At 30.4% G+C, this 27,222-nt stretch overlaps 2 protein-coding genes across 2 annotated transcripts; both read left to right on the top strand.

The window, feature by feature from the left end:
- Positions 1 to 993: 993 nt before the first annotated feature.
- LOC129313766 (transcription factor TCP4-like) lies at positions 994 to 3,744 on the top strand. Its single transcript, XM_054957133.1, has 3 exons — positions 994 to 1,329; positions 1,411 to 3,259; positions 3,344 to 3,744. Exon 2 carries the CDS (start codon positions 1,974 to 1,976, stop codon positions 3,222 to 3,224), a length of 1,251 nt encoding a protein of 416 aa, XP_054813108.1. The 5' UTR covers positions 994 to 1,329; positions 1,411 to 1,973; the 3' UTR covers positions 3,225 to 3,259; positions 3,344 to 3,744.
- A 20,775-nt stretch (positions 3,745 to 24,519) lies between these two features.
- Positions 24,520 to 26,770, top strand: LOC129312435 (transcription factor TCP4-like). The gene is made up of 2 exons (XM_054955060.1): positions 24,520 to 26,314; positions 26,389 to 26,770. Exon 1 carries the CDS (start codon positions 25,070 to 25,072, stop codon positions 26,270 to 26,272), a length of 1,203 nt encoding a protein of 400 aa, XP_054811035.1. The 5' UTR covers positions 24,520 to 25,069; the 3' UTR covers positions 26,273 to 26,314; positions 26,389 to 26,770.
- The last annotated feature ends 452 nt before the right edge of the window (positions 26,771 to 27,222 follow it).

The raw sequence follows: 27,222 nt of genomic DNA, 5'->3' as shown, positions 1-27,222 counted from the left end.
ATCAAGCACCATTATAACAGCACTTGCCATATAATAATAATAATAATAATAATAATAATAATAATAATAATGTATTCATATTTAATATTTCTTAGTTCTAAAGAATTAGTATTTTATAATTTATCATTTGTTTCGACTCAATGTTTGAATAAATCATGTATTTAGTTATAACATAAAAAACAGAGTATGCATTTAGTTCAGGTTAAAATATACAAAATTTATGTGTATATATTTTGAAGCAATTTTACATAACTCATTCATTCACTTTTAAAAGTTTAATATAAACTTCCATAACTTTTTTATTGTTTTACTGCAGAATTTTTTTTTTTTTTTTGTTATCCTATCAAGAGAAGTTGACATGACATACTGAAAAGGCATGTAGTAGCTTATATGACATTCAATCTAAGTTAATAATAACAAAAGTTATTATGTGTTTTTTTTTTAAACATGATATAACAATTTCTGTTAGTACGGTAATTAAAAAAATAGCAGAGGAGTTTATGGTAAAAAAAAAATAATTTTAAATTTTTAAAGTTGAGAAAAGTTTTATGTAACTGCTTCCAAATTCAAGGGATTATGTATATTTTGGCTGTTTAGTTTATCTATATCTCAGACAAGAGTGGCTGAGGTTGTGTGTAATCCACATGGTTTTATGTTTGCAAAATTAATTATCAATGATCTATTGGCATTTAAGGAGGCATTCGAGTGAGGCAAGGTTCAGGTAAGTATTAAAGGGCAGGCGTGGACTTTCGCGTGAATAAATATAAGGACCAGGATCATGTCAATAATTTAATTACATTTTCTTAATTTTAATAAGTTATTTAAAAGTGAGTTATATAATAGTAGATAAAATAAATGTTTAACACTTGAGCTCTCCATTCTGAGTAAACACCGCCACATCATCATCATCATCAAAGGTGTCATACAACGGAACCCGGACGAGCCCCTCTTAATTTCCTGTTACATCAACCTCGCGCCTTCTCCACTATCTGGAAAATTTCGCAAGTCTGAGTGAGGAACAAGCCAGTGAGTAATAACGATAATGATAAGTAATTAAGTAACCAGTGACTCCTAACTGACCCAACTAAACCGGAATGTTATCTTCTTCGATTTTTTTTCCCCGGTTCGTTGGGTTAATCATAGCGGCACATAAAGGACAAGCACAATTACCAAAAGCCATAAAGTGGTGCTGCTTAGATAGAAAGACACAGAGAGAGAGAGACACAGAGGAGAAGGAGATGGGTTAGGACGAGAAAAGAGAGGGTTTGGTTTCTTTCTTTCTTTCTTCAACGACGTTGTTGCTCTCTCAAGGGGGCGTGGTTTGATTTGGTTTGGTTTTCTGAGTCGAGCTTTTGCTTTTTCTCTGTTTCTCTGCTAATGGAACCTCTGCTCATATTGAGTGAATGGCAGGTACTTTTGGTTGCCTCACCAAAAGCAATCTCATCAGTGTTGACGACGGTTGCACGACGCACGAGAACACCACACTTCCTTGTGCAACCCCTTTCACTGTAAAAAGCTATCCCCATCGTCATCCTCATCGTCATCGTCTTCAAGGAAGCTCTAACCGAGGAACAAGAACAGCAGAATCAAACCAGAATCCTGCTGTTCACTTCCTCTTGAAAAGCTGGGAGAGCTAAAGCACAGCGAGGCTGAGTCTGGATCCTCAAAGCAACCACCGTCATCACTTTTACCGCCTCCACCATCATTTCCCTCATCAAAACTCGCTTCTGAATTCCAGGCATGTAGAGCGAGAAGACGACGAGGATAAGGATTCTTCAGTTTCTCCGTCTGCTAAAGATCCGGCTCTTCATTTCCATCTGCAATATCTGCAGCAAAACCACTCTTATGCAGGTTTAGATACAGAACATAGCTCTCTTCATCCTCCGAAGAAACGGTCATATCTCCTTCCTGCTCCGCCTCCGCCTTCGCATCCTTCTTCTTCCGTCACTACTACTGTCGAATATGCGACAAAGATGGGGGAGAGTACCAATCGTCATCACCAGCGACCACCAGCGACGTCGTCGAGATTGGCGGTGAGGGGTGGAGTGGGAGAGATCGTGGAGGTTCAAGGAGGCCACATTGTTCGCTCTACCGGACGCAAGGACCGTCACAGCAAGGTCTGTACAGCAAAGGGACCCAGGGATCGGCGGGTTCGTCTCTCCGCTCATACTGCCATTCAATTCTACGACGTTCAAGACCGCCTCGGCTACGACCGCCCAAGCAAAGCCGTCGATTGGCTCATTAAGAATGCTAAAGCTGCCATAGATGAGCTTGCCAAGCTTCCCGCATGGAACCCCAATACTTTAAATCAAAATGCCCAGCAAGAGCAGGAGGGACAGCAGAATCAGGTGAACGAGAATGTAAACGAAAACGAGAATACGATTGCAGTTCACCGTGCGGCGGCGGCGGCGGCGGATACGATGGCTTCTGGTAGCCGGGAAACAAGTACGCCGGCAGGAAACGGCTGTCGAATTTTGGAGCAATTGGGCGAAAACCCTAATCGTGGGGGGTCGGGTTTCCTGCCGCAGCCGATGGACACTGGCATTGCTGACTCTATCAAGTCCTTCTTCCCGACTGCGGCGACGGCGCCGGAGACAAATTCTTCGTCGGTTCAGTTTCAGAATTATCCACCAGATTTGCTTTCGCGAACTAGTAGTGCCTGCCAAAACCAGGATCTAAGGCTCTCGCTCCAGTCGTTCCAGGACCCGATTCTGCTTCACCAAGCTCAAGCTCAGGCTCAGCACCACCATCAACATCAACAAAACGAGCAACTATTCTCTGCAACGACTCCACTGGGATTCGATGGGGCTTCTTTCCCAGAGGAACATGGTCGATTGCATCGAATGGTGGCTTGGAATGGTGCTGCTGCTGATACTGGCAACAGTGGCCACGGCGGAGGAGGAGGATTTCTCTTCAACTCGCCGTCACTGATGCAAACTCCGTTGCCGCCGATGTTCGGCCAGAGCCAGTATCTTACTCAGAGGGGACCCCTTCAGTCCAGTAACAATCCTTCGATTCGTGCTTGGATAGACTCTTCCACGACTGATCACCACCACCACTATCTTCCACAGACAATCCATCACCAGTCTTATATCTCCGGCGGCATCGGATTTGATTCCACTAGCTTCTCCGGTTTCCGCATCCCAGCACGAATCCAGGGTGAAGAGGAGCATGACGGCGTTTCTGACAAGCCGTCCTCTGCTTCCTCTGATTCTTGCCATTGAACGCATCAGAATCCCGAACTTTCCTCTCCTTTAAGGTGCCGCCTTCAAATTTCATCAAGGCACCTCTCTGTTTCACTCTTACAACGTAACGTAATTTTCACTCTGTTTTTCTCTTCCAGGATTCATGGTCGCACTCAAGATGATTGAATACTTGCAGTTTCATCGAGAACTACGAACGGAATTTTCAGGGAATCGAGATTGAAGAAGCATCATAAGTACAAGGAGTTGGATTCGGGTTTCAGTCACTGATTCAATGGCGTGTTTATGCCGTGGGAAAGAAGAAAATCTGGGTCGAATTTTCCAGGTTTCCTAATCCCCGGTTTTGTATGTGATCTTTCCAGTTAATTTTGTTTTGGCCTGTGTTTGACCAGAGACTATTTTCATTATGCGTCTTTTTTTTCATAATTGCTGGATCACTGTGTTACCCCTTTGCCACTTTGAAGTGACTACCTAAAATACACAGTTTTAACCATTACTGTGCTCGAATCGATTGTTGCAAGTGATGTTTCAAAGTACTGAATCTTGCGGGGCTATATATCGTGCTTGGTTTTGAATTTTCATTTATGATTAAAAGAAGTTCCTTCGTAGGCATTGTGACATGTTTTTGCTGTCTTGTTTTTAAAAGGAGGGTTAGGGACAATGTGTTTTCTCTTTTCTGGAATCTGGAATATGCTCAAAGGCTTACGTTGTCAATACAAGAAAAGAAAGAGGCTGTTGCATTGTGTCTGTGAATGAATGTCTTGGAGGAAATACGAATGAATCATTGTTCTGTTCCTTTTCACTGCCTTCTAGGCTGTTTTTTTTTTTTTTCTTAATAACTGTTTCATGTTTCGATTTTGGGAGCATTTTTTACTGAGAAGTCATTGTCCATGAACAGTAGAAGCTATTAACAGAAGAAACTATCATCATCAATGTTGCAGGAGCTTTGACCAAAAAAAAAAAAATGTTGCAGGAGCATTCTTCATATATGGTTTCTAAAGTGATCCTTTCTCTTGAAGTACTAAAATGGGTGTTTTGCATTTGACTTTTAAAATCTATTCAAATTTTGTATTCTTTTCAATCTTAGTCCCTTTATAAGAGGAGTTTCTTAGTAAATGGCATAGAATTTGAAGAATGAATTGCATTTTTATGACTGTGATAAATAGTCCATGTATTTAGTAAATTTTTATATTGATATATTGAAATAATACTACCAAATTACAAATATGAACTCTTAGATGTTAAATTGTATGGTAGGGTTAGTGGCAGTGACAAATAGAGTAGATGGTCCCTTTCCCCCGTCAATTTCAGTGTCTCACAAAAGTCTTATTATGATATGTACGGCTGGGAAATGATCTTCATCTTCAAATTGATGTGCAGAGAAATATTGATTAGGATCGGAGAAAATTCTTGGGAGGTATACGTAGATATATCATTTGTACAATACACAGCATATACTTAATTATCTCATGCCTCAACAAAACAGATTTAGATAGTTGGATGTGTATTTTTTTTTTTTTTAGATTATCTGATTGGGTCAAACTTGAGTATTATAAAGTCTAATTGATGATAATTCTTCTAATAGCATTTTTTTATATAATTTACACAAACTCAAACTTGAGATATCATGCCTCGTTGGATGTACATGTCTTTTAGATGCAAGCTATTTTAAAATTGTTCAAAAGCGTTGAAAATTTGTCAAGTTTTTACTATATGCTACTGGATTTTGGTAACAGGTCTATTTTTAATTGAGTGGCTTGGCGTGCCTTAGCTATGAATTTGCTTTAAAAATATTCATTCATAAGAATGTGAGTTTAGAAGAATCATTTTTGCAAGTGCCAGAACATGGTTTTGACAGAAGCAATTTGTGATTTTTGAAATGTTTTCAAATACAGCAGCGATCATCTAATAAGTGGAAAGATGGGCTGCTTGTTGCTAAATAAACTTAGGTATTTGTTAGACATGAGGTTTGCTATGTTGGAGAAAATGTCATTGACATGTGACTTCGATTTTTTCCCTTGTTAGTTTTCCAAGACTGCATTATTTTCAAGTCTTCGATATCTTTTAAACAAAATTAGAAAATATTATCATTCTATTTATTTACCAAAACAGATCATTCGTGCTTTCCAAAATAAGTTCTTAAAAATAATATCAAGGTGAGGAGTTATTCGTTTCAAAATTATAAATTCTTAATAATCATTGTATATTATTTCACATAAGATTAGTAATCAATTTGAAAAATTTTTAAAAATATAAATATTAAAATTAAATTATATCATGGAAAATAATATAGATAAAAGCTATAAAAATAGAAAATCGATATATCCAAAAAGGCTAAGACGTAATAGTAAAAAATCGAGATATATCACACTTCCGTAAGCCTGTGACAACTGATAATGCCCGGTAGAATGAGTTTTAAGCCTAATTTATATGATCCGAATATTGTCGGAGCATATCAATTAGTATAAACTGCACGAGCTGACTAGCCATTCATAGATTAATTCATTAAAGAATTGTTTGATTATCTGTTTTCAAAACACTTTTTTGCTTCAAAATAAAAAATAAAAAATAAAAAATGTCTGAAATTATGTTTTTTATGTGTTCTAAAATAGAAAAAAAGTTGTTCTCAAAAACTAAAAACCAAAAATATCTTTTTTATATTTTGTTTCGTAAAACTAGAGAAAAGACAGAAAATATTATTTTTTATTAATGACAATTATGTTAATAAGATGAATAATTCTTTCATCATTTATTTCATACTTTAAATATGTTTTTCAGAATAATGATCCAAATATTTTTTTTTATTTCCAAAATTTGTTTGAAAAATTACTTTATAGAGTTGTTTTAAGAATGTATAAACAAAAAAAAAACAAAATTAAACAAGCCCTAACTCTTCTTTTAAAGATTCTTTTTTTCTTGCATAGAGTAACTAGTATATTAAACTTGTTATAAGTCAAGCGAAGAGAACTTTAATAAGGACCTAGAGCCACAAACTCAGTGCCTTTTTGATTGCTTCATTAATCAATTTTTGAGGCCAAAAATCAATTAATAAGAAAAGTTATCCAAACATCAAGTTTTGTGATTAATCAATTTTTGGGGGCAAAATTGATTTTTTCCAAAAGCTGCCAATTCAAGCTTTTGTTGAAAATCTTATCAAAAAGTGTTGGAAAAAATTATAAACAAAGGCCCGAGAAAAAATTACAAAAAAAGGCACATAATTTAATGCAAACAAAATTAAATTCTCTTCTCTTTTTTTTGATAAAATTCAAACTTTGTATCCTCAAAAAAGTTGTTAGCATAAGTTTCTATCAATCATTATCCTTCACTCGACACTTACTATAAAATTAATTCAAATAAAATATTAATTTGTAGAAAAAAATTAATTTAAAATTTAGAGTCATGACAAATATTGTTGCAAAGCTCTAAAGAGAGAGATTTTACATCATTTGTGACATTGCTATATTTTTTATGTTACCAAAATTTTAAGAATTAATCAGATATGTAATTTAAATAGTATATTTTATTTCTTAAATAAAATTTAACAAATTTAATAATATTAGATATGAATATATTAATAATTTAATTTTAAAAAGCAATGTCCTTTATAGTAATTTATATAGTTAAAATTGATTCTGCTTAAATTATCTAAACAACTTTAGTTCTATTAAAATTAATTTTAAAAAAATAATATCCAAACAGATTGCGTTATAATATAATCAATTATAATTAAAATTTATCATTTAATTAATTATTTTCATAATTTATTATACTCAATTAAAATTTAAACGGACACTCAATCTTACTGAGCTGAAATGAGACGCTTTTAGATAAATCTACTAGCTACCACAAATGATGCTGCATTCTTAGAATTCAAACTATTAACCTCTAATTACGTTAGTGCAACTCTTATTTGTTGAACCAAGTTTTGAGTGGTTTTTAACTCACTTTTCTTTTTAATGCTTTTCAATTGACCTTTTTTTTGGTACAATTCAATTGACCCGGTAAGTATATATATGCCGTTTGAGCCCAATGGTTTCATATTTATTCCCGGCCCATGAACGCTAGCTCCTAGTTTAGCCTCTAAAGTTTTTACTAACTACATTTTGACCCCATAGTTTATGAAATTGTTCTTTTACCTCTTGCCCGAGCAAATATTTAAGCATATCCTTAAAAATTTAACTCACTGTATTGACTAAATCCTATAAATATTATGAAAATATTTTTTTTGTCGCTATTATGAATGATAAAGAATGATTAATACAATGGGCGCCTAAATCTTCAGCATATGCCCTTTTGTCTATTATAATTTGGCATTTCATTGCTTTTTGTCTGTACGCATTGATTTGCATGACAAAACAAACTATGCATTGTTGGTACAATTATTGGTGGAAATTTTGTTTTATTTTGAAATAATGTTGCAATAATCTTGACCACCATGGAAAAAAAAATGAAAGGTTGCTATCATATTGAATAACTGTTTTTTTAAATAATTATGTGATAATAATTTGATGCTATCAATTAATTCTTATTTGACTATCATTAGGCTCCAAATTAATTAGTGGTTACCTGATCTTCTGCATAAAACGAATATTCAAACCAATTAAATATCTAACTTTAAATTCCTTCCACAGGATACCACCACCATCGTTTGCACAAATTTTTGGACGAAACTTATATATTTGATCTTATATATTTAATATATTTTTGTCAAACTAAATCAAGACATGTACATTTTAATGTGTTAATAATATTAATAATAAGAATATGTTATAAAATAAATAATTTATAAAAGATACACGAGTTTTGATTTAATTGTAAACAATTACGTTCAACACATAAGATTAAATATATAAGTTGTTTCCTACATTTTTATCTTTTTATGTGTGGTGGGACATTTAGCAAGTATTAGAAAAATTAAATTGAAAATATCTCTGGTGATATGATTTTTTTTCCCCAATTCACAACATTTAATTTGGATCGACACTTAGTTGAATAAATTCTGAGTTTCTCCTATTATAATTTAGATCTAAGCTATCGTGTGCCTGAGATGAGACTTTTAACAAGCGTGAGAAATATGATGAAATGATATTTAAATATGACAAGAATATCATTAAAATATGTAAATGATATTTTAATATGATGAAATGTGATAATAATTATTATTATTATTTAAGTCATGAATACATGTCTGGCATTTTGTCATTTGACGAAATAATACAATTGGTTTCAGCAACTATTATACACTGACAAACAACTACTCTAAATAATTGTTGCATTTCGTGTTATATAATTATCATTTGCATATTTTTAAAGTTTTTTTTTTTTTATCATTCTCCCTTTTTTCCCCTTATTTATTGACGCAAGCAAATACTATTGGCATAAAACCTCACGAGCAAGACGAAGGATCTTTTTCTATCTCCATGATCCGAAGGAATATTACTTGTGAAAAGTACAATTAGAGATATATAGAGAACATTGATTATTTCAACAATAGAAATTGGTCTAAAATAAAGATTTGACCCCCAACACATGATATTGTATTTTTAAAATCTGTCGTCCATATGAAAATTTCATTAAATAGATAATTTATAAATACTTACGTAAACTCCTTTTAAGCTTTGAGACATAGTCAAACCCTGGAAGCCACTTATTCCATTTCTTTTATACTTTATGGAATAAAAAGAGGACATTTATTATTTCATTTCAATTGTGAAAAATTGATTGTTAAGAGCTTGTAACTCAAATGGAATCCTCATGTACTTTGAAAAAGGAAGATTGTGAGTTCCATCTATCCCCATGTGATTCAAGAGGTCAAGTAAGGATGAGAATAACCAAAACTAAAACTCGAAGACTAAACTAGATTAAATATCTAAAACGAACCGTGTAATTTCAATCTGGTTTCAATATAATTGATTGTTAAAAGTAATTTAATTTGAACAATCATTCCATAATTTGGACAATCAAGAGGAGGCGTGTTATTATGTATCACATCCATGAGTTTCCCTAAGTCAGATTTCAGGATAACTTTCCTATAATCAAGATCCCAAGTCAATTTAAATTTAAGGATTGGTTCATCTTGTAAAGAAAGAAACACTGTTAACTTTAATATCTTAATTCAAATAAATTAAATAAGATTCAAGTAAAGTGACGTGCATATCTGAAGAATTCATAATTGATTGTGGTACATCGAGTATAGATAGATATACAATTTACTAGACTCCTGTAATTTTCAAAGAGTTTAAAAATAATGAAGAAAGTGAAAATATTGTATTTTGGTTATTGAGTGATTGACTTATATGGATCAGATTAATAATTACTTTTAATTAATTAATTAATTAATTATCTCACATTATCCTTGACCCATTCAATTAAGAGATAAGGAATAACTGACGACTACATGATTATAAATTAAATCTTTGTTCATTTGATTCATTTGTGTTGTTCACCTATCACGGTCTATACAAGATCGTGAAAACCAATCGATTTAAACTTAATTAATTAATGTAAATTCATAATATTTATAAATATTCTATCAAACGCTCCTATGGGGTCACTCTCTAGTGCCTGTGTCTCTCTCTCTCAATTGTGTTCGGATGGGGAAGAATGACTTGTTAGTTGTGATAACATAATGAATTAACGACGCGGACAGGGTGTCATTCCGGTCATGGTGGGCCTTGAGTTAATAAATAATGCTAGTCTTTTCAAAGAAATAATTAATTATTTGAAATTGGTCGTCACAAAATTAATTATTAATTATTTAAATTAATTCTGATAAAAGTACGTACAAAATATATCATATATTTTTGCTTGAGGATAAGAATATTATAGATAATGTGACAGGATAATGTACATAGACATTGATGATCAACTAGTATTATAGCTAATAAATTAATGCTTTTAAGCTTAATTAAATCCAAATAAAATGAAAAATAATTTTTGTGGATGATGTGGTTTCTGACACCAACCAATTGTTTTAGCCAACTATTTAATTGTAATGTAAAACGAATGAAAGTTTAAAACATTCTCTCACTTGAACAAAAATTTATCACAGATTTTACTATTGTTAAAATAAATGTGCATCAATTTGTTTCATATTTTTCTTGATGGAAATTGATGATAGAAAATATGTTCTACGCTGAAGCAAGGTGGAAGTAAAAACAAATAATTGCACGAATAAATATCGAGCAGAAGCAGAATCTACAACCATGATTTTACTGTCTTAGAAAATTTTTAATTTGAAAGATTTAGCTTTTGTGTCATTTAAAGTAACTAAATTAAAATTGAAATGATCAAATTTCGTTGTAGACTTTGTTGTAATAAAAAAAATCAAGATATAATTTATTTATTACCGTGATTAAACAATGTTTGTTTATTTGTTAATTATAGCTCTGACCATGGTGCTTGAATGATCTGAGATACATATGAGATGATCTGAGATACATATAGAGATCTAACTTGTAAGATATAGTCTCTTTACTTAAATCAAATCGAATCCGAATTAACTACATTTAACAGCTAATCGAATTTAGTCCTCCTCATTCCGGACAACATAAAAGACATGCCTCTTAAAAAAGGACCAAAAAAATCCCATGCGATCTCCGCTTACGTGGAGCTTTGTTTTTAGCTGTTGTTGTAAACCTCAAGATGCAAAATATATATATATATATATATGATGATTGATTGTTGTCAATATATCTGAATAATCCTTCAATCTATGAACCCAAGCGGTCATCTCCTGTATCTCTATCTTTGGTTAATTACGTTTATCTTCCTAACATATGATTATGCTTGAGGTGGCTTCCTACTTGTATAAGAGGATAAAATCATGTAAAACCCTTTAAATAATAACCATTAATCTAAGAAATAAATAATTGAATACTGAAAATACTAACGGTGACTATTGAAAATATAAAAAATGAATACCGCAAGAATTTAATCAGAAAAAATCTAAATTTTATAATTTTAGGCTCTTTTTTTTTTCTTTTTCAAGGTATCTCTATTATCAGCAGCCATCAAACTACTCTCTTGAGGTAATTTGAGTATCATTTTAATGGTTGTCTTCTCTCAGTGATGCTCTCTATTTAAGGGGTAGTTAATGCTCTAATTAGAATATCCTTATATGCTACTCCTTTAGTTTATTTATAAATTAGAGAGAAAATAATCTTTTACTCCTGGTTATAGGTTATGTCATTGAATTTTTTCATAATTTTTTATTTTTACCTTTCACTAAATGTTAGTAAGAGAAAATATGTTATTAAATGAGGTATATTTAATAAGGGTGAAGTTATAAACTTATTAAAATTTTAGATAAAATTAATAAGTTTTAAAATTTTTCTTAATTTTTAGTAAAATATGTTAGAAGTGACTTATAGGATTAGAGAAGTATTTTAGTGGCTCAATCTAAGAGTATTTTATAAGAAATAGCATTAAATTGAAAATGGTCCAAAATTAATATAAAATATTACTCATATTTAGAGTCTTCAATTAGGGCCAAACCTGTTAAGCCAGCCCTTTTAAAACTCAAAAAAATTTTAGGATCGAGCCATTTCCTTGAGATGTAAAATGATAAATCAGGCTTAAAAATGCTGGCCTTTTTAAGCCCAAAAATAAAAAGCCGGCTCTTTTAAACTCCTTTATATTTTTTTAAAAAAATTAATATAAAAATAAACAATATAAAACTAAATGTTATGTGTAATAACTGATGAAGCTTAACAAGGAGAAAAATCAAATTATATTAATATCGATGATAATGAAAATCATCAAATTTAGCTTACGATGCTAGTAAAGTTTAATTATTATCAATGTTGATTTTGTGATGTTGCTACTTTTGATTAGATTTAAATTTTTTATTGTGTGTATTGTTTTAAATTTATTATGTTGACTTAATGTTTTGTGTAATAACTTTTTTATAAATTTAAATTGAAAAATGAAAAAAAAATATAGGGCCGAGGCCTTGAGGGTCGGCCCTTCAGCTCTGAGGGCTAGGGGATCAACACAATCAAAATGGAACCCTAAATTGAAATAAGGCTTAACAGGGTTAGCCCATTTAGATCTTGGCTGACTCTAATTGACAACTCTACTCAAATTTGTGTAGCATTTCTAGCTCAAACATACCATTTTGTTGGTGCCTAATCTCCTTCACGTGAGCTTCATACTTGACATTTTATTTACATTTACTCCATCTAATCTTATATTTAAGACACTTTTAATTACATTATCTAAATTAAGGAGAGATAATTAAATTATTAATATTATTTTAAAAGTAAGAAATTTCTCAATTTATTGTTATTAAATATATCATCTTTAAAAACTTTTTATACATATAATTCCCATTATTCCTTCCAATCTAAAATATAAGCCTCTTTTTTGAATTAATACTGGTTCAAAGTGTAAATAGCTTGGGATTCATAAAAAAAATCTCATTTTGCCAATTGTATGTATAAATATGAATTCTTGTGTTTACTCTAAATTTATAACTTCCTCACTTATCATAAATTAAAATTAAATATAAAAAATACTATATATTTTCATGAAAAAAGAGATTTTATTGACAATTATTTTGTTGAAAGTTAGTTATAAATATAAAATATAGCATATAAAATATCTCACCGTAGCCCATCCCCCGGGGGGGGGGGAGACTGGGCCCCACTTGCCTTTTGAAACTCGTAACTTTTAGTGGGATTCCAAACATGGTAACTAAACCTCGAGATTAGAACAAAAGGCACAAGTCGGGTGGGAATAGTGTAATGTCGTGCATGCCTCAGCTCCCAAACCCTACCAACACACTCTCTCTCTCTTACTCGCACCCTTTCCCATGTGTATTAATATTCTTGGAACCACATCTTCTCGCTGTCTCATTTCTCAACGTCCCTCGTCAACTTAAAATCCTGTCCATATAGAAAATGCGCGGGTCTATAATGTGCCACATCTCAAGGATTTTTCATAAATTGATGTTAATTAGATCCCCATAAAAATTTCTGCAAAACGAGTTGTAAAATATGATTCAAATAGTTGCAATTAGAAACTGAGAGGATCTGAATTCCTATATTCTTCTCTTGGTTATGCTCGTAATATACACACTCCATTTGATTTTATTTATAATATATTTTCAACATGTCTTATAGAAACTCAAAAAAATAATATTCACTAATTATTTTTAAAAATTTAATGAGTTTTAAACTTTGCATCTATTGAATATAACTGCTCTATTTTCAAATTAAGCAAATTTTAACAAACTCAAACAATTTTTAAAAAAAACTTATTAATCATAATAATTACTTTTTTTATCCCATATTATAAGACACTTTTGAGGGAGATTCAAATTTTTAAAAGATAAGATAATTTGATAAAAATTAATGTTTCATTAATAATAATTTTTTAATATTACCCTTCCTATATATTATCCTCTTTAATATTCTTTCACCAATGAAATATTAAATAAAAAGTATTTTTAAAATTTTGTATTTTTATCTTAAAAAATAATATTATAAAGTGTATTTTAATAAGTTTTATTGTTATGTGCAATTTTGTCCATCTTATAATTTGAGACAGAAGAAGTATGTTTGGAATTAAAAAATCTATACTAGAATGTCCCTATAATTAATGAAACAAATTTGTCTTGTGAAATTAAATTTTGATATCATGAGTAGCAATTTGGAAAAAATGTAATAACTTCATCTTGAATTTTCTAGTTTTATTCACACGAAAAACAATGAAGCATGTGGCAATTTTTGCGTAATTATAGGACACATTCTAAAAAAAAATTATTGCTATTATAAGGCACTTGATGGGTAGTTACATCTTTTCAATATTAATCATATTTAAACTCATTAACTATGTGAAAAAACCTAATATAAATTTAAAAAATTTTCATTTAAAGATGGATAAAATTGAAGGTTCATTCTATTTTCAAATAAGGTTATTGAGTTAACCACATCTCTTTAGTTTTAGTGAGGTGGTTAGAGGTGTCATACAATATGGATCAAGAAAAATACTTGCTCTCACCATCAACATTAAATGGAGAGTTACTTATAATAAAAAGTCAATATTTCTTAACTAATTAAAAAAATATTTGTCTTACTCTGCCATATAAATAAATAGAATCAAAGAAAGTAAACTTGTGCGCATGTGTGCTCGCGCGTGTTGGACATTCTCATTAATTACAAGACTTTGTTGCATATTCAAGTGGTCCTTATTTTCGAGGGAAATTATCAGTGTTTGCAATCAGATCTTTCACAGGGCCTCAGATCATGCAACAGTTCTAAAGTAGGCTACACTATATATATTTATCGAGAGAGAGAGAGAGCTAGCTAGGAATTCAATCGCCAATAGAGCTAGCTCAAACTCAAAGTTTTCCTTTTAGTTATTTTTTTTTAATTTCTCTCTTCAGAAACATAGATGCTCCAATCACAAGATCCACAGCAATGAGCTGCATTGATTGATTGATTGGGGTGTGTGAGTTTTGTGGTCCAGATATGAATATGCATGAACAACAAAGAGAAAATGGTGAAGCGTTGATTCTCAAGTTTTTCAAGTCACCACTAGAATGGTGATGCAGAAATGACAAAACCAGAGATGGTCCTCACTCTTTGGATAACAGGTCTGAAAGTAACTCAACCAATATCTTATTCTTATTTTATTTTTATTTTTATTATTATCACTGGTATTTTTAGTTTCCTACAAAAGAACATGAAACTTGGAGAAGCATCATTCCTTTGTGATAATATTTAATTCCAATATTATAATGCCTCGTATCACTATCATTAATTTTTTCAAAAACGATTTGGGAAAGTGTTCGTTGCGTCCTCATCATGGATACAATTTTGCATTAGGTTGGAACTGATGTTCATTTATTGAGGTCGATCTGGATGATCCGACGTTTCATAATGTATCCGAAGCTGCTTCAAATAAATAATTGATTATTCGTGCGTAGAACCAAGCAGTGCGTGTGTATCCTGAAAAGAAAAAAAAAAGAGGAAATAAAATCAAATTCAGAACCATGCTTTGAGATTTTATATTAATGATCATTGAAACTAATTAATGTGCACGTGAATATAATATCCCGTACTACTATTACCTAAGTTAGAAAGGGTTTACTAATAATTAGGTTGTGGGTTGTTCAATTAGCTACATGCTAATACCTATAGTTAAGGTTGTTAAACTTGCAAGTTTAAGTAATTTCATAATAGGAATGTAAATTCGTATCGCAAACTTAAATCGTAAATTCGTAAGGGTTTACATTTGTTAATAAATAACTATTAAAATATGACCTTAGTATAATTTAAATATATTAAAAATATAAATTATTAAAATTAAACCCATTTATATTGATAAATTATCATGTATAAGACATAAAATTTTTAAAATAGGAGAACTTATTTTTGATATTTTTTGTTTTATTTTTTTAATAATATTAATTTTTGTATTTCAAGTTTTTTTTCTTGAATCTGGTCAAATAATTTTTATGAACTAAATTTTTTATAATATATACTTAACTCACTCAACTAAAAAAAATTGATGAACTTAACAATTTTAATTAATTTTATATTTAGTTTGAGTTTATGAATTAATTGACACGATTTTATAAGTTAAAAATAATAAACTTTGAGGTAAACTTGCAAGTTTAATTGAGTTTGTATCTAGTTTAAATTTATGAATGAATTGATACAATTTTATAAATTATAAATATAAAAATATTAAATTTGAAGAGTCAACTCGAGAGTTTGATAACTATACCTATACCTAATAAGTTTAATTCAACTTTGAGAAAGGACGGTTGATGAATGGACAAGCAATTGCAAGAAATATCCCAACACACACAGAAATAAAATAAGGGGAAAACCTATATATATTTAGTTTTATATAAAGAATGTGAATCTTTTATATATTGTTTATTTTATAATAAATTATTGACACATTAAAATTTACTTGTCATAATTTTAAATATAAGTATATTAAGTATATAAGGTTAAATATATAATTTTTACTCATAAAATAATTATATACCTTGTACTCTATCTGTTCAATATTGTAAGGCATTTTCAATTGAAATATAGTCATAAGGAGTTAATTAATTGTCTTCAAAACTACATATTTTAAAGACTATGTTTTCCCTTATTTAATAATATATCTCAATTAGAAAACCTTATAGATTGCACTCTTAAATAGAGATATTTTTGTAAAAACTTTATTAATTGTAACTTAAAAAATTCAAAATGCTTATATTTTTTAAATGATACTTTAAAAAAATGTCTTATAATATTGAATTAAAGGAGTGGATATTTTGCATCTCATAATTATTTTATTTTTAGTTTTAAATTATAAAGTATTTAGTTTCATTCTCAAATTATATTCTTATTTATTAATGTTAATAAAGTTAAAGTATTAAATGAAATTAATTAAATTTTAAATTTAAGTTAAAATAAAGTACATAAAAATATCAAGCAATTATGTTTTATTAGCACAACATCAAAGAGATGTCCGTGTAATCCAAGTTTAATTATAAGGAAAATTGAAATACTTTTTTAGAAGAATGGCACTTAAAGCCCCCATATCAAATAAATTAACACCTAAGGCTCAATATATTTTGAACTTATTTTTCAAGCCTAAAAGCCTCACATGCAAATATTTTATAGTGAAAAGATTCATGTGCCCCTTATTTGAGAAAATAACATCGTGCATAAGATATTGTATTATTAATGAATGAACTTTGTCATGTTATATACAGACATTATGTTATTCATACACTTAAAAAACTTTACATTATTATTTAATTAAACCACACATACTATGTATAATGAATGGATAGTGTGTTATTAATGTGTTGACCTTGTCATATTATATTCAGGCATTATGTTGTTCACACACTCAAGAAACTTGTGCATTATTGTTTAACTAAACCACACAAACTATGTATAAATGAACGGACACCTTGTTATTAATGCATAGACCTTGCATGTTATATATAAACAATCTGCTGTCAATACATCCAATGAACTTGTATATTATTGTTCAACTAAATCACATGAACTTTATATAATGAATAGAGATTGTGTTACTAATGCATGAATTTTTTCATGTTATGTATGGACATTTGGTTGTGCATACATCTAGGAAACTTATACATTTTAAATGAGGGGTGAATGAGTTTTTTCATTGGAAAACATGTTTGCATATAAAGTTTTTGTGCTTGCAGAATCAATTCAAAATGTATTGGGTCTTAGGAGAAAATTTCTTTGATTTGGAGGTATTAGGTGCTATTTTCCCTGTTGTTTTTAGAAGGTAAGGTAATTTAGCAAGGTTGATGAAATTTTTTGGTAACTTACTAAGAGAGGGAGAAAGAGAGAGCGAGAAGAAAAGAAGGGCAAGAGAGTAAAGAAGGAAAGGGATAAAGGACAATGATGAAAGGGAGCAGAGAGGCAGGATGTTGGAGCAAAAAGGAAAAGAGGAAGAAAGGGAAGGAGTGAAGATGCCATCTCCATTAATTCCGAAAAAGGTTTGTTTGGAAGATGACAATCCCACTCACACACTGACGCACGTTTCTTGTTTCTTCCCTTTCTTTCATTCATTTTCACACTCCACAAGGAGTGAGTGATAGAAAAACACACAGAGAATGACAGATACAGATAGAGCGAGGGAGAGAGATAAAATAATTCCAGAGAGAAAAGGAAAAGCTAAGAGGAAGTCCCTTTCAAGAGAGAGTGGGTGATTGCAATGTCCTCTTCAAATCCCATCCAAACACTCCCCATGATACCCTTTAACGTAGGGCTTGTTGACACTTGACCTGCATTATTGTTTCTGTCTTGTTATCCCACAATCATGTTTTCATGCGAATAATATTTTCCTCCATCCTATTTATAAGTCTTGCGTTGTTAATTTTTTTTACTACAAGTTTTTCTTTTTTTTTCAATTAATGAAACATTTGGGGGAAAAAATATGATGTTAAAGTATGTCCATATAATAAGGATAAATTTGAACGTTTTTTAAGGTTTTAGACAAGGTTATTGAATTTTAAGGTTCTTCTTAATCATAACAAAACATATCAGAAGTGATTTATAAATATGACTAACTAACTCATATGATTGAGAACGGAGGGAATATTGATATATTAATTATATACATGGATTCTTCATATATACTAAGCCAACAAATAATTTAAAAACTATACAGATTTTTGTTTCTTTTTTCATTCCAACGAATCATGTATTTATTTTTATATTCAATTAATATCTGCTTTAGCCACCGAATAAAATTAATATGTTTTTGCGTGTATTACATAGAGTTCAAAGAGTGATGTGCAATTTTTTGTTTGAGAATAATGTAGTTTGTGGTGAATGATATACATTGCCGAATCTCAAGCGCCCCCCCCCCCCAAAAAAAATTGCTGAATGGTTTATTATATGCGTTGATTATTCAAACCTAATCAACAAATAATTAAATAAGTTATAATTTAATCATTGAGTATTTGTATTGTTTTTAATTTGAATAAATTATGTATCTGTTATTTTTGTATGCTTTATATATATATATATATATATATCCAGAATGTATGCATGCAAAGAGGCATAGATTGAAAAATGGATTATTTGTTAAAAAAATAAGTCTGAGATTTATTAAGACAAAACTTATACATAATGGCGCAAAATCAATTTAAAAATTTGATATAAAGACAAGTAATTATTCGTCAAAATAGATATTTTTTTCTTTGTCGGCGGTGACACCTCACAATTTCGTCAAAACTTATATATCTTGAACACAATACGTTTGTTTTTCATGAGAGTGAGTTATTGAAGGGTACAGGAAAACCATCTTAATTTTTAGATACTTATAGTATTTAAAATATAAAATTTTTATTTTAAAAAGTACAACTATTTAGAGAACATTTGAGCGAGGAACTTTGACCCTCAATTAAGACTTCTAAAATTTTAAAATTTTACTGGCACATGTAAGGGATTAAAATGAAATTAAAGAGTTTATTGAAATGGTCATATTGTCTTTGATAAAGTTAAATGCATAAATAACTCATTTAAAAAAACATAAACAATTAATATATAAAAAATGAATAACAAACGTAAACATAATTTGCAATTCTCATTCACATATGTCAATTCTTCGTTTTTCATGCATTGGTTGATCATTTTTTCTATACCAATTGAACATGCTCTTAGCTTCACTTGTTTGTATTCATAATGGTATTATGTTGTTAATGAGAGTTGCAAATTCTACTTTAATTAATTATTTATTTTTTATATATCAATTGTTTATATTACTAGGGACAATAACATCATTTTAGTTAGTTTTTTAATTTCATTTCAATCCTCCGCATGTAGTAAAATTTCAAAATTTTAATGGGCTCTCAATGAAATTAAGTTGGATCAAGGGATCTTCGCTGAAATTTTCCCAATTATTTAATCTCTCTTTAAAGCTACGGCTTTTTTTTTTTTTTAACCATGATGCAATCAACATTATTGCTTGATGTCATGGGCCCAAAAAGGAAAATAAAAATTTATTCAGTGCCTGGTTGTGTAATTTTTATTAATATTACTAACATTACTATCCTTAATTATTTTTTTAACGTAGAAAAATAAAAGAGATTTTGTAAGAATGGATCTATTTACTAATTATATAAGAATTGTTTAAGACCACCATATTCACGTGGTACGGTACACTATCGCCTGAGCTAAAGTCGGACGGTCATTTTATTATTTTCATTCATTGTTCCAAACAAACCTTCTCTATTGGATAGTATGGTCTCATTTTTTTAATTTTTAAAAACTATTTTACAATATAATTTGTAAAATTATTTTTTAAAATAAAACAACAAGAAAATCTATTTGACTGTGTTAATTTAAGAATTATTTTAGAATTAAAAAATCGATCAACACTGATGATCACCGGCGATTAATGGTAATGATTGATTAAAGTAACCATAATTTTTAATAATTAAGTAAAATATATTTTTTAAAAAAATAAATAAAAATAGTTTTTTTTTATTTTTTGTTTTTTAAAATAAAAAAATTGAGAATAGCTTTAGAAATAATTAGATTCAGGACACTCGATCAAACAATTTTTTTATTTTTTATTTTTAAAAATAAAAAAATTTGAAAACAGAAACTAAACAAGCTCAACTTCGTACGATGGCTTTTTTTTTTTTTCTAGATTTTAGCTGCTACTCATTCTGGTTTTATTTATAGGCTAGAAAATTTGAAAAGAAAATTTTTTATTTCTATTTATAAGTCATCTTGTTAAATTTTTATCACAAATTTTGTCACTTGATCTCTATTAAATGTTGAAGAGAAAAATATATTATTAAAGTATATATATTTAATAAGGACAAAGTTAATATATTATTAAATTTTTAAACAAAATTAATAAATTTTAATCTTGATTTTAGTAGAGTATATTAAAAATATTTTGTAAATAGGATTAGAATAGAAGAGTACATTGCATGGGTGTTCATAGACTTTGTTTGGTTTGGTGTTAAGAAAAAATCAGACCAAATCAAACCAATCAGTTCACTGTAATTTGGGACCTATTTAATTTTTTCCTCTAATCAATGTGGTTTGGTTTTTGAGTGGTTTTGTTTGGTTTAAGTCTAAATCAAGTTTAAACTTTTTTTAATAAAATATTCTTTATAATTACCAATATATATTCATGTTTACTGATAATTTTTAACTATTAATTATTATTTGCAAAAGAAAATTCTCTAGAGCACAAAAAATATTTTTTAACAACTAATTAGCATATTTAACTATTAAAAATTAATGTATTATCTTTAAAACACTTGATTATAAAATTAAAAAATTATCTTGAATAGTTATAAATAACACTTAGCTATTTGTAACTTATTTTTATTAATGACATACAAATAATTAAACTTGAAAAAAGGAAGAAAACTTTGACAAATTTATGAAAATGTATATGATAAATATAATAAGATTTGGTTTGATTTGGTTCAAGTTTCTAGAAGCAAAAACTTGAACCAAACTAAATCACATGGTTTTGTCAAAATAAAAACCAAACCAAATCTCATTTATAATCAATTTTAATCAATTGATGTTGGTTTGGTTTGGTCTGATCCGTTTGGATTGATTTTGAAAAATTGCATTATAATGTAGTGTAATATGAGTCAATCAATTTTACTCTCCACTCTAACCCAACACTGAGATGGTAACCATCACTAACACAAATATTCCATCTGTTTCTTATATAGGACACTTTTAATCATTTCACTTATCTTAAAAAAAGTGATATCATAAAAAAGTGAGATGTGCTTTTATTTTTATTCTTGACTTTAAATAATAATATAACTACAATAAATACATTCAAGCTAATCAAAAGGGGATAGAATTAAAAGAGTAATTTAATTATTATAAAATATTCTATGCTTTGGATCAAAATCATTTTTAAAAGGTGTTTTGTAAATAAAGTCACAAGGAGTATATTGTAATGGAATAGTAATGTCCCTCTTAATTAGACCTGACTTTCCTCCGCCGACCAAACTCTCCTCCGCGCCACCACTGTTCTAAGGTGTATTTTGAAATTTCCTATAGAATGCCATTTACATATACATACATACATAGATATATATATATATATTGGAGAGCGAGACAACATAAATAGTGGTATCTAAGGGCTTGTTTGATTTTTATTTTTATTTTTTTAAAAAAACTGTTTCGTAATTTAGTTTTTAAACTTATTTTTAAAACAAAATTAAATGAAAATTTGTTTAGTAATGTCAATTAAAAAAAATTTTAAAATTAAAAAATGAATTGATAGTGATAGTTATAGGTAGTTGATAATGGTAATTAATATTAATAATTGATCAAGATAATTATAAGTTTCAATAATCAAATATAGTGTATTTTAAAAGCAAGAAAAATAAAAAAATAAATTTAAATTGTTTTTTTTTTTTGTTTTTAAAAATAAAAAATGAAAACAGTTTTAGAAACCACTAAATGAAAAAAATACTTATCCAAATAAATTTTTAAATTTTTTTGTTTTTAAAAATAAAAAATAGTTTTTAAAAATAGAAAACAAACAGGCCTAAATTTTCATGATTTGCTTGACGAGTCATCCGCAAAAATGTTTGCTTCTATCAAACCATAGTGGATTGTGAGAATCTAGTTACATTGCATATGATGGGATTTATGATTAAGGTTGTTAATCTTGTGAGTTTAAATAAATTTGTGATATAGTTGTAAATTTAAAATGTAGACTCGGATTGTAAACTCATAAGAGTTTGTCTCTATTAATAAATAGCTTTTAAAAGTATATGATTAAATAATTAAAATATAAAATATGACCTTAATTTAATTTAAATATATTTAAATATAAATTATTAAAATTAAATCCACCTACATTCATAAATTATTATATTCAATATATAAATTTTAAAGTGGGGAAACATATTTTTGATATTTTTTTTCTTTTTTATTAATATTAGTTTTTTGTAGTTTTATTTTTTATTGAATCCGGTCCTACCATTTCTATAAACCAAATTCTACATATTATATACCTATCTTGCTCCATGAGTTTATAAGCCAATTATCACGATTTTAGAAGCTAAAAACATAAAAATGATAAATTTAAATAATTAACTTATGAATTTAACTGAATTTTATTTAATTTAAATTAATGAATAAGTTAACATAATTTTATAAACTGAATATATAAAAATGTTAAATTTAAAAAGTCAACTTAAGAGTTTGATAATAACATTTATAATATTTCTAATAAGATTGATAAGGTGATGGGCTTCAGATTGCTCATTATCGATTGGGGAGATTGCCCCTACCACAAGGGTAACATGGAAACGACATTAAAGCATAAAAAACAAATATAATGATAATTATATTTTTGTTTTTAAAAAATAAGTTACAAATAATATTTTAAATTATATTTTTAATTTAAAAATATAAGACATTTTTGAGAGGTATAATATTAAAAAATAAAAGCATGTTGAGTGTTTCGAAGTGTAATTAATATTTTAAAAAAATGCTCATAATAAATAAATCACTCTATATTTATGTTAAAGTGAAATACTATATATTAAATAAGAGTAAATATGAAAAGATAATATTAATTTAAGGATAATTAACTACTTTATTGAGAGTATAATTTAGTTAAAATAAATTGTAAATCACTATTAACATATTTTACTATAATTAAAAAAATTTTAATACTCATTAATTATGTTTAGGCTTAAATACATAAAAACTTCCTAAACTTTAAGATAGTTGTATATAATCTCCCTCACCTTTAAAAGTTTAAAATTAATCCCCCTAACATTTAATTTTGTATTTTAAAATCCCCTATTATTAATTATGTTATTTTTTATGCGGGTTAAATGTCATTCAACTGAAAAATATTATATTGTATAATTATTTATAATAAAATTTTTTATATTTTTTGAATAGTTGAGGCCTTGATAACAAAAAAAATTACTATTACTATATAAAACTTTAAATATTTATGTTTATATTAGTTTTATCCATATTTTTTTGTTATCAATGGTGCATGATTTTATTGTTTTAAGAGATACATTTGTATTTGTTTTTTCATGTTAGATTAATGTAATGCATATGGCTAAAATATTTAAAATTTGAAATGTTACCATGTAAGATTAATTTATTTTTTAATATAAGAAAACTATGTACCGTTGATAATAAAAAAGAAGAAGATAAAACTAACATAAAAGTAAATATTTAATTTTATAGGGTGATAATAACATTTGTTTTGGCTATTATCAATGTCTTAACTATCCAAAAAATATAAAAAAATTAATAAGCCATAGTTCTACAATATAATATCTTGTTTAATAATATCATCCTCATGAAAAAATAAAATAATTAATAATAAGGGGGTTTTGAAAAATAAAATTAAAGTTAATGGGGTTAATTTTAAAATGTTAAACGTGAAGGGTTTTATATGCAATCATCTCAAAGTTTAGGAGGGTTTTATGCATTTTAAACTTATGTTTAAAAATTTAGTAAATTCTCTACTTTGTTTTATTAAATATATATATTTTAATAATATATTTTTCCTTGATAATATTTAATAGAGGATAAAATAAAAAAAATTTGGTAAAAATTTAATAATATGATTTATATAATTAAGACTAAAAAAATATACTACTAATTGATAATGGTCTCGACTGAGATTTAAAATTAATGTTTAATATTATTTTCATTTTTTATTTTTTTGATGATATCAATTTTTTAGCACCTAACTTCGCCAATTTTTTCCCGGCTGGGAGAGTGAATCGCAGCAGTGCATAAAGCAGGAGCACAATTACCTCAAGCCATAAAGAGGCTTCCATAGAGAGAGAGAGAGAGAGAGAAGGCGAAGGAGATGGGTTAGTCTGGTTTGTTGAAGTTTCAGAGTTAAGCAGCCTTTTTCTTTCTTGTCTCTTCCATGAATGGCAGTCTCTTTTGCTTGCACCATCCACCACACCTTAACAATCATCATTCTCGAACATCTTCATCCTCTTAATCCCACCAAGTTTCTCTAAGCTGGAAGACTTCAACCACGACGCTCTCTTCACTCTGGATCCTCTCGCCGACCATCCTCACCACTATTACCAACTTCTCAATTTCAGACATGTAGACCAGGACCAAGAACCAGCTCCAGAAGACGACGACGATCCCGACTCCTCAATTTCTCCCTCTCCCAAAGACCCAGCTTTTCTTCTCCGTCTTCAATATCTCCACCAAAATCATTCTTATGCAGGTTTAGACTCACAGCTCACCTCTCTTCATCCTCCCAAGAAGCGGTCTTATCTCCTTCCTCCTCCGCCTCCGCCGTCTTCTTCTTCTCCTTCTCCTTCTTCTTCGTTTTCTGTTACTTCTGTTGACTATGCGACTGGGATGGGAGAGAGTGTCAATCGTCACCGGCGACCGCCAACGACGTCTTCGAGATTGGCCGTGAGGGGTGGACTGGGAGAGATCGTGGAGGTTCAAGGAGGCCACATTGTTCGCTCCACCGGACGCAAGGACCGTCACAGCAAGGTCTGTACCGCCAAGGGACCCAGAGATCGCCGGGTTCGTCTCTCCGCTCATACCGCCATTCAATTCTACGACGTCCAGGATCGCCTCGGCTACGACCGCCCTAGCAAAGCCGTCGACTGGCTCATTGAGAATGCTAAGGCCGCCATAGACGAGCTTGCCAAGCTTCCCGCTTGGAACCCCAATACGGTAAATCAAATCGCTCTGAAAGAGCAGGAGCGAGAGCGGAATCAGCAGATGAACGAGAACGAGAACCATTACCCCATTGGAGTTCAAGGTCCGGCGGTGGATGCTATGGATTCTGCTGGCCGGAGAACAGGTAGCGGCTGTAGGATTATGGAGCAATTGGGCGAAAACCCTACCCGCGGTGGCTTGGATCTTCTGCCGCCGTCGATGGACACAGACATTGCTGACTCCATCAAGTCCTTCTTCCCGATTGGTGCGTCGACGCCGGAGACGAATTCTTCGTCGATTCAGTTTCAGACTTACCCATCCGATTTGCTTTCACGAACTAGCAGCGCCTGCCAGAGCCAGGATCTGAGGCTCTCGCTCCAGTCTTTCCAGGACCCGATTCTGCTTCATCAAGCTCAAGCTGAGACCCAGCACCACCAGAACGAGCAATTGTTCTCTGCAACGAACCCAGTGGCGTTCGATGGATCTTCATTCCCAGGGGAACACGATCGATTGCATAGAATGGTAGCTTGGAATAATAGTGCTGCCGATGCTGGTAATAGTAACCACGGAGGCGGCGGAGGATTTATCTTCAACTCGCCGCCGCCGCCGTTCGGCCAGAACCAGTATCTTTCTCAGAGGGGTTTCCTTCAGTCCAGTAACACTCCCTCGATTCGTGCTGGGATAGACTCATCAATCGCCGCCACGCCTGATCACCACCAGCACCACTATCTTCCACCTACAGTCCATCATCAATATTCTATCTCCGGCGGTATCGGATTTGATTCCGGTAGCCTCTCCGGTTTTTGCTTTCCAGCACGAAGGCAGGGTGAAGAGGAGTACGACGGCGTTTCTGACAAGCCGTCCTCTGCTTCCTCTGATTCTCGCCATTGAACTCATCAAAAAGAAACCCAGAACGGCAGAACTTCCGTTCAGGTACCTCCTCCAAATTTCATCAACAGACCTCTCTCTTTTACTGAAAATTTTCACTCTGTTTTTCGCCCTTCCAGGATTCACAGTCGTATCACCAAGATGGAAACTTTAAGATTGAAGAAGCATCACGGGTTCAAGGAGTTGGATTCTGTTCTCACTCGTTCTGATTCAATGGCGTGCCGTTTGTTTTGGGCCAATTTTCCAGGTTTCCCAGTCCCCGGTTTGTTTTGTGTGCGTGTGTTTTAAGTTAAATTTTGTTTGACCAGAGAGACTATGTTTGTTTGCTTTCATCATCATCGTTGGATCACTGTGTTAATTCTGCGCCAGTTTGGAAGTCACTGTCTGAAATACAAGAATCAGATGTTAGCAAGTGATGTTGCATAAATCATAGTACTGAATGTGGAAGGCTATGAATGGTGTGTTTGGTATTGAGTATTGAATGAATGTTTCTTTTTTTTATGGTTAAGAGAACGAGTAGGGTTGAAGAAGGCATAATTGTGAGGCCATATTGATACTGGTGTCCTGTTTCGAGATGATGAGGGAGAGAGAAAAGGATGAATTGTTTTCTTTTTCTATGGAGTTTTGAAAACGTTAAACCCTAAAAGGCTGACGTTATCAAAATATTCAATTCAAGAAAACGTGGGTGGGAATGAATGATTGCTGTGTTCGCTTTTTACTGCTTTCAAGGTTTCTTGCTTAAAAAAATGACCATTTGGTGCTTCAATTTTGGGAACAATTTGACTGTGAAGTCATTGTCCATCAACATGAACACAACAAACTAAGAACTGTAGCATATGTATACTTTGCAAGTCCGAGATAAAGATTTTTTTTAAAAAAATCCTGTTCTTATTATTTTTTTACTTTGAATTAAATCTGAGGAGAAGCAAATATTTTATTAAAATGTTATTTTT

Source organism: Prosopis cineraria, unplaced genomic scaffold, assembly GCF_029017545.1.
Source record: "Prosopis cineraria cultivar Desert tree isolate PC_DT_omini unplaced genomic scaffold, ASM2901754v1 PC6, whole genome shotgun sequence".
Taxonomy (NCBI): Eukaryota; Viridiplantae; Streptophyta; class Magnoliopsida; order Fabales; family Fabaceae; genus Prosopis; species Prosopis cineraria.
Note: the sequence above shows the minus strand (reverse complement) of the source record. Positions and strands in the feature narration are given on the sequence as shown.

Excerpts from the sequence above, each read along its gene's own strand:
- LOC129312435 (XM_054955060.1), top strand. The coding sequence starts at position 25,070 with ATGGGAGAGAGTGTCAATCGTCACCGGCGACCGCCAACGACGTCTTCG.
- LOC129313766 (XM_054957133.1), top strand. The coding sequence starts at position 1,974 with ATGGGGGAGAGTACCAATCGTCATCACCAGCGACCACCAGCGACGTCG.